The following is a 9,069-nucleotide window of genomic DNA, read 5'->3' as shown; positions in this document are numbered from 1 at the left end:
CCGACTTTAATATGCTCCCACAGTAAAGAGCATTGTCTTTCATTACAAAGACTTCAGAGTTAAGAAATGTACTGGAACATTACAGTAGGGATTCATTCATTCCCCTTGAGATGGTTTCACCTAGCAATGGTTCCCCTCGTGGTGACAAATGGCTGCAACAGTCAGGTATTATATCCAGACGTGATACTCAGAGCCACAAAACTGACCATTTGTCCCTGAACCTATTGTTGATAGTAGATCTATTGTTAATAGACCTTTCCATACAGAAGATGTCTCCTCCCATCTCATCACTGAGAATAGCATCATATATCCCTTCTTAATCAAATTTCTGTTTGGGGAACAAATAATTACTATGAGAGCCTTAGCCTGTTGGAAGGATAACCCTTATAACTATTACAAGCATTTAATACAATGCCTGGCATATAACATTCAATAAAATTTAACTAAGACACGTGTGTTCCATATGTTGCCATTATTTATTAGGCTTGTTATTTCTTGCTCTCACATATTTCTATACCTTACCTCAGAAGTTTTGTTTGTTTACATTTATCATAATATCTATCAGCAGCTTTTACTTGTCTTAGTAATATAATCAAATGATAAATTATTGAATAGGCAGGGAAAAGGGAAATAATGTTTCTGAAACCTTATTTGCTTTGATTCCTTCTCATTGAGGTATTGATAAGAGTGTATGGAAGCTTTTAGTTTTCTCGTTACTTACCTTATTTTGCAATTTTTCTTTGTCATCTCTAGTGGAGTCATTGTTTGATATAGTAGAGCCAATACAAAGAAATACAGTTGAGTAAAATTAATTAAATCATTGAAGTCATAGTGGGCTGGCCATACTATTAGGGATCTCATATAAAACTTTTTAAAGTGTATTTGTGAGGAAAAGTTTTTCTGCGGAGATGGACTTTATTTTGAGGAAGACATTTTGTATAAAATAGGACAGTGGAAAAGGAGAGTTGGCAGGCTTAGGGACTTTAATAGTAGAAGAATATGGGAGAATGTATTTAAAACCTGGAATATGAAAGAATCTGGACATTGAAATATTTCCAATTTTATTTTTTAAAATACAATAGTAAAACAGTGTGTAAAATGTATCTATAGTTCTTAAAGAATCGTGATATAATGAAAACTCATATGCCTGTGACCTAGTTTAAAAATAAAGCAATGACATCACCATAGAAACCATTTGAAAGGTCTCCTTGTGTTATAGCCTTCTACCCTCCTGGTGGCAAACACTATCTTGAATTCCGTATTTATCATTTTCTCTGATGTTCTTCAATTTGTTGAATCTTTTTATTATGGACTGAATTACATCCTCCAACAAGTCCTAATTCCCTAGTACCTTTGAAGGGGATCTTGTTCAGAAATAGGCTCTCTTCAAAGCTGTTATCAGTTAAGGTAACATGAGGTCATAATGGAATAGAGTGGGTTCAAATCCGGTAAGTGGTATCCTTATAAAAGAGACAGAGACAGAGGAAGGATGGTCATCTGAACACAGAGGAAGAGTTATGGTGCAGCTGCAAGCCAAAGAATGCCTGGGGATACCAGAAACTGTGAGAAACAAGAATCTTTCCCTAGAGCCTTCAGAAAGACAATAGCCTGCTAACACCATGAATTCACACCTCCAACCTCCAGAACTGTGACACAATAATTTTTCCATATTTTAAGCCACCTACTTTGTGGTACCCTTTTATGGGCTCTAGGAAGCTAATAAACATGTGAAATTGGCAGTATTAGATCATATTTTCTTTATAAAACTGGCAATGGAATTAACGATTATTTTTAATCACCTCTATGTATATCCCTATCCAGTTTACAAATTTGTCTCTTTTTAAACATGTTAGTAGATAAATCTTAATGTATGAATTTTGTATCCTGATTACGCTTTTTGAAATTCAATCGTGTTCCTGGGTATAGCAGTAATTCATTGACAAACAATGCTGTATTTTTTTACATCATGTATGGTGACGTTTCATAACAGATATCTTTTCTAATGCAGATGTTTTGTTGTTAGGTGCCACCGAGTCAGTTCTGACTCATAGTGGCTCTATGTACAACAGAACGAAACACTGCCTGGTCCCGTGACATCCTCACAGTCATTGTTACGCTTAAGCCCATTGTTGCAGCCACTGTGTCAATCCATCTAATTGAGGGTCTTCCCCTTTTTTGCTGACCCTCTACTTTACCAAGTATGATGTCCTTTTCCAGAAACTGATCCCTCTGGACAACATGTCCAAAGTATGTGAGATGTAGTCTCACCATTCTTGCTTCTAAGGAGCATTCTGGTTGTACTTCTTCCAAGACAGATTTGTTCGTTCTTTTGGCAGTTCATGGTATATCCAATACTCTTCTCCAACACCACAATTTAAAGGTGTTAGTTCTTCTTTGGTCTTCTTTATTCATTGTCCAGCTTTCACATGCATAGGAGGTGATTGAAAACACCATGGATCGGGTCAGGCACAACTTAGTTTACAAGGTGAAATCTTTGCTGTTCAAAACATTAAAGAGATCTTTTGCAGCTGATTTGCCCAATGCAATGTGTCTTTTGATTTCTTGACAGCTGCATCCATGGGTCTTGATTGCGGACCCAAGTAAAATGAAATCCTTGATAACCTCAGTCTTTTCCCTGTTTATCATTATGTTCCTTATTGGTCCAGTTGTGAGGACTTTTTCTTTCTTTGTATTGAGATGTAATCCATACTGAAGGTTGTGGTCTTCGAACTTGATCAGTAAGTACTTCAAGTCCTCTTCACTTTCTGCAAGCAAAGGTTGTGTCATCTGCATAATGCAGGTTGTTAACGAGTCTTCCTCCAATTCTGATGCCTCCTTCTTCTTGATACAGTCTTCTCAAATTATTTGCTCAGCATACAGATTGAATAAGTATGGTGAAAGGATGCAACTCTGAAGCACACTTTTCTTGACTTTAAACCACAAAGTGCCCCCTTGTTCTGCTCAAAAGACTGTCTCTTGATCTATGTACAGGTTCCTCATGAGCAAAATCAAGTGTTCTGGAATTTCCATTCTTCTAGATGTTATCCATAATTTGTTATGATCCACAAAGTTGAATGCCTTTGCATAGTCAATAGAACACCAAGCTGAACCGAAGGCATTGGTGAAAAACAAAGTTCCACAAATTGATAGAATACCAATTGAGATGTTTCAACAAATGAATGCAACACTGGAAGCACTCACTTGTCCATGCCAAGGAATTTGGAAGAAAGGCAGCTACCTGGCCAAACAACTGGAAGAGATCATATTTGTGCCCATTCCAAAGAAAGGTAATTCAGCAGAATTATCAACAGACCACAGCCTTCAGTATGGATTGCATCTCAACATAAAACAAAAATCCTCACAACTGGACCAATAAGCAACATCACGACAAACAGAAAAGACTGAATCTGTCAAGGATCTCATTTTACTTGGATCCACAATCAACACCTATGGAAGCAACAGTCAAGATATCAAAAAATGCATTGCGTTTGTCAAATCTGCTGCAAAGAACCTCTTTAAAGTGTTGAAAAGCAAAGCTTTCACCTTGAAGACTAAGGTGCACCTGAACCATGCCATGGTATTTTCAATTGCATCATACGCATCTATCTGAAAGCTAGATGGTGGATAAGGAAGACTGCAGAAGATTTGACGTCTCTGAATTGCGGTGTTGGTGAAAAATATCGAATATGCCAGGGACTGCCAAAAGAACAAAAAAATCTGTCTTGGGAGGAGTACAACCAGAATGCTCCTTAGAAGCAAGGATGGCGAGGCTGTGTCTTACATACTTTGGACATGTTGTCAGGAGGGATCAGTCCCTGGAGAAGGTCTTCATGCTTGGTAAAGTACAGGGTCAGTGAAAAACAGGAAGACCCTCAATGAGATGGAGTGACACAGTGACTGCAACAATGGGCTCGAGCATAACAATGAATGTGAGCATGGTGAAGGATCAGGCCATGTTTTGTTCTATGGTACATAGGGTTGCTGTGAGTTGGAACCAACTTGACAGTACCTAACAACAACAACATATTTTATATATATATATATACATATATATATGGTTGTCTTAGTTATCTAGTTCTGCTATAACAGTACTACAACAAGTGGATGGCTTTAACAAAGAGAAATTTATTTCCTCACAGTAACCCAGTAACCCAACCCAGTGCCGTAAAGTAGGCTAAAAGTCCAAATTCAGGGTGTTAGTCCCAGGGGAAAACTTTCTCTCTCTCTTGGCTTGGAGAAAAGTCCTTCTCATCAATCTTCCCATGGTCTAGGAGCTTCTGCTTGCAGGAACCCTGCATCCAAAGAATGCACTGTGCTCACGGCACTGCTTTTTTGGTGGTATAAGGTCCCCCTGTCTCTCTGCTTGCATCTCTTTTTTATATCCCAAAAGAAACTGGCTCAAGATACAATCCAATCCTGTGGATTGAGCCCTGCTTTATCAACACAACTGCTGCCCCTCCACCCTGATTAACATCATAAAGGCAGGATTTATAACACATAGAAAATCATATAAGCTGACAAAATGGTGGACAATCACACAATACTGGGAACCATGGCCCAGCCAAACAGATACACACATTTTTGTGGGGCTCAGTTCAGTCTATAACAAGTGTCATGTCATTTGTGAATAGATGTAGTGTTTCTTTTCTTTTCCAATTTGGATGTCTCCTATTGTCTTGGTCTTTACAGATTTGCATTGCCCTGGGATCAGAATGACAATAAAAGTGTTTGGTTAATGAGGAGCTTTGGCTATTGAGCCCCAAGGGACATAGAGACTGCAAATAGTCTGCTGTGACCACTTCACTCAACAGCCCTCCCATAGTCAGGAAGCAGGCACACCTGAGACTCCGCCCACCAGTGATGCTTCTTACTCTGAGACCTCATGCCTCATTTAGCTCCTTTGCCTTTCCTGAGGACATATCTTCCAACTTCACCATCCAGGGCAGGTGTGATCATTCCTCAGTGCTGTCACCAGGTAACTAAAAATGGCTTAGCTAATGTCTGGAAATAAGGACGGTTATTTTAATACAGATTCATCCAGGTGAAGATGTGAATAGAGTATATGCATAAAATGATTGGAACCAAGTAACCCATAGAACTTCTGCCTGTCTGCCAGAAATATTCTGACATTTTTCCTTGCATCTTAGCATCAATGTTCAAGCAACTCTCATTCCATTAGCCTCCTTCTCTCTGTAAGGGCAGGGGCCCTGTTCTTCCTGAGCAAACAGGATGACTATAACAGAATTGTCTGACATTTACCTGCATTCTTGTGGGGAAGGGGACTGCTTCACTTTACCCTTCCATCTCCGGTTCTTAACACACTTTCATATTAACTCTGTTGTCTGCCTCTGAACTATGATGAAGGAGTTGGAGACCCAGACAGACACATTAGGCTACGTCCCTATCTGTTTGTTTTTGTAAAATTACCTAATATATAAAAGATCATGCCAGCAGATTGTGCAAAAACAGAACAAAAACCATGGATGCAATTTTGCCCCTTTCCAGAATTCTCTGCTGTATCAACATCTGTTTATTTTTTAAGTAACAAAGTATGCATAATGAAGACATCCTATTTGTTTTCCTCTTTATTCCTTTTGTTCTTTCCCAAGATGATTTTTGCCTCTGGTGATGCAGCGGCTGCTGTTCCAGGAACCATGCATTTTACTGTCTTATCATATCTTTTCCATCATATTCATCAACAATATGGAACCCAGAAATAAAACAGATATTTCAAAATTCCTTCTCCTAGCACTGATAGAGGATCTAGAACTGCAGCCCCTCCTCTTTAGCCTGTTCTTGTCCATGTATGTGATCACTCCCTGGGAAACCTACTCATTGTCCTGGCTGTCACCTTTGACTCCTACCTCCACACCCCCATGTATTTCTTTCTTGCCAATCTGTCCTTCACTGACATCTGTTTTAGCACAGCCATGATCCCAAAAATGCTGGCGAGCCTCCAAACACAGAATCAGAGCATCACTTATGCAGGCTGCCTCACCAGCTCTGCTTTGTCCTGATTTTTGGTGCTTTGGAAAATTTTCTCCTGGGAGTAATGGCCTATGACCGCTATGTGGCAATTTGTCACCCACTGACATGCACAGTCATCATGAGCATTCGCCTCTGTGGCCTGCTGTTTCTACCTTCCTTGTTCATTAGGATCATGAGTGCCTTGTTCCACGGTCTGATGGTGTTGCAACTGTCCTTCGGCCCAGATCCGGAAATTCCTTACTTTTTTTGTGAAGTTCTTCAGGTCATTGAGGTTGCCTGTTCTGATGCCCTCCTCAATAACATCTTCTCATATTTTGCAGCTACCGTATTATGTGGTGTTCCTCTCTGTGGAATCATTTTCTCTTATATACAAATTGCTTCCTCCATTTTGAGAATGCCATCAGCAGGTGGAAAGTATAAAGCTTTCTCCACCTGTGGGTCTCACCTCTCAGTTGTTTCCTTGTTTTATGGGACGGGCTTAGGCACGTATGTTAGTGCTGCATTTACACACTCTTCCAGGAAGACTGCAGTAGCTTCAGTGATGTACACTGTGGCCACTCCCATGATGAACCCCTTTGTCTATAGCCTGAGAAACAGGGATGTGAAGGGGGCTTACAGAAAAATTTTCAGGAGCATAACTGCTTTTCAGTGATTATCTTACCTACCTACTTTCAGCTTGGATTTCTAGATGGCATCAAAGGGAAAAGAATACATGTGAGGCAGAATGCCTGACTCTCCCATTACCACGTTCTTTTAAAATGACAACACAACATAATGGCTAAGTGCAATTCAACTTAGGTTTGAAATTTGACTTTATTCTTTGTGTAGCTCTGTGTTGTTTGACAAATTATTTTAATTCTCTAAGCTGAGTCTCTTTGGGCAAGTTCCATAGAAGCGGAGCCTGAGGCAGGGTTGATTTATTTTTGTGGCACAGTCTCAGAATAAAGAAAGCAGGAGACGGTAGAAGGGTAGGGAAAGGATGCAGACAAGGCTGTGGGAAAAGCTAGAGACTAGCTTCCGCCTGATGCCATGGACTGAGTCATGTGAATGGAAATCAGGCTTAATCCCACTGCGAGACCAGAGAGCTGACCCTTTATGCCCAAATTTAGATATTAATATGACATGTCATTGGTAAAACCTGTGTGTCCGGGTAACGTTAGCATCCACCATACTCAGTTTAATCATTTATTTTTGTACTGGGTGTTGTTGCTAGCTGCCATCACCCTGGCACTTGACTCATGGCAACACCGTCCATAATGGGTAGAATCATTGTGATCCATAGGGTCTCACTGGCTGGTTTTTTGGGAGAAGATAGCCAGGGCTTTCTTCCTAGTTAACCTTAATGTGGAAGAGCCACTGAAACCGATTCAGCATCATAACAATGCTCAATGCTCCACAGACAGACAGGTTGTTGTGGCACATGAGGTTTATTGACCAAAAATCAGAACTGGGTCTCTCGATGGAAAGTGAGAATGCTACCACTGAACCACAATTTCCCCTACATAATGTATAAAATTGGCTTATTTGGATTATCTCAGTGGCTTCAGATGACTGTGATAATTGAATCTTATTAGAAGGCTTTGATTCTAGTAAGAAAATATAAACCTTGACTCTAAAATACATAAACAATAGAGTTAACTTTCATTACAAGAACTTCAGAGATAGAGGATGCAAAAGAAAAAAAAAAAAGAATTTTTTTAGTCTTCCATGAGGTGGCTTCAACAAGGTACCTTCATCCTAGGAATGGTTACCCTCATGGCCAGGAATGGCTGCCACAGACTTATGCATCATATCCAGTTACAATGCTCAACCACACAAGGTCACTCTTTCTCCATGAACCTGTTGTTAATTGTCATTTTTAGGTGCTTTTGAGTAGGTTCCAGCTCAAATCAATCCTATATACAACAGAATGAAACACTGCCCAGTCTTGCACCTTTCTCACAATCTTTGCTATGGTTCAGCCATCTTTAAACCTACTGTGTCAATCCATCTTATTGAGGGTCTTCCTCTCTTTTACTCACTGCCTACTTTGCCAAGCATGATGTCCTTCTCCAGTGACGGGTTACTCCTGATAACATGTCCAAAGTACATCAGACAGAGTCTCTTTGTACTTCCTTCTAGGGGACATTCTGAGTGTGCTTCTTCCAACACAGATTTGTTTGCTCTTCTGGCAGTCCATGGTATATCCACTATTCTTCCCCAGCACCATAAATCAAAGGCATCAACTCTTCCTTGGTCTTCCTTATTCATTTTCCAGCTTTTGCATGCATATGAGGAGATTGAAAATGGCGTGGCTTGGGTCTGGTGCACCTGGACCCACAAAGTGACATCTTTGTTTTTTAACACTTTAAAGAGGTCTTTTGCAGATTTCCTGATCGCTGCTTCCATGGGCATTGATTGTGGATCCAACTAAAACAAAATCCTTGGCAAATTCCATCCTTACTTTGTTTATCATGTTTCTTATTGGTCCAGTTGTGAGGAGTTTGTTTTCTTTATGTTGACATGTAATCCATACTGAAGGCTGTGGGTTTTGATCTTCATCAGTAAGTGCTTCAAGTCCTTTTTGCTTTTAGCAAGCAAGGTTGTGTCATCTATATGTTGCAGGCTGTTCATGAGTTTTCCTCTACTCCTGATGTCACATTCTTCTTGATATAGTCCAGCTTCTTGGATTATTTGCTCAGCATACAGATTGAATAAGTATGGTGAAAGAGTACAGCCTTGATCCACATCTTTCCTGATTTTAAACCACACAGCATGCCATTGTTCTGTTTGAATGACTGCCTTTTGGATTATGTACAGATTCTGTCCACACGAGCACCATTAAGTGTTCTGGAAATCCCATTCTTCTCAATGTTATCCATAATTTGTTATGATCCACACAATTGAATTTCTTTGCATAGTCAATAAAACAAAGGTAAACATCTTCCTGGCATTTTATACTTTCAGCCAAGATCCATCTGACATCAGCAACGAGATCCCCTGTTGCATGACCTCTTCTGAATGGGGCTTGAATTACTGATAGTCCCCTGTGGAGGTACTACTGCAACTGCTTTTGAATTATCTTCAGCAAAATTTTACTAG

At 39.9% G+C, this 9,069-nt stretch overlaps 1 protein-coding gene across 1 annotated transcript; it reads left to right on the top strand.

Annotated features, from left to right (window-relative positions):
* Window positions 1–6,052: 6,052 nt before the first annotated feature.
* LOC135230520 (olfactory receptor 7G1-like) lies at window positions 6,053–6,640 on the top strand. Its single transcript, XM_064279876.1, has one exon. It carries the CDS (start codon window positions 6,053–6,055, stop codon window positions 6,638–6,640), a length of 588 nt encoding a protein of 195 aa, XP_064135946.1.
* Window positions 6,641–9,069: the final 2,429 nt, after the last annotated feature.

This window comes from Loxodonta africana, chromosome 3 (assembly GCF_030014295.1).
Source record: "Loxodonta africana isolate mLoxAfr1 chromosome 3, mLoxAfr1.hap2, whole genome shotgun sequence".
NCBI lineage: Eukaryota > Metazoa > Chordata > Mammalia > Proboscidea > Elephantidae > Loxodonta > Loxodonta africana.
This window is presented reverse-complemented; position numbering and strand designations above follow the sequence as displayed.

What these genes read in the sequence shown, in the direction of transcription:
- LOC135230520 (XM_064279876.1), top strand. Translation starts at nt 6,053, where the DNA reads ATGGCCTATGACCGCTATGTGGCAATTTGTCACCCACTGACATGCACA.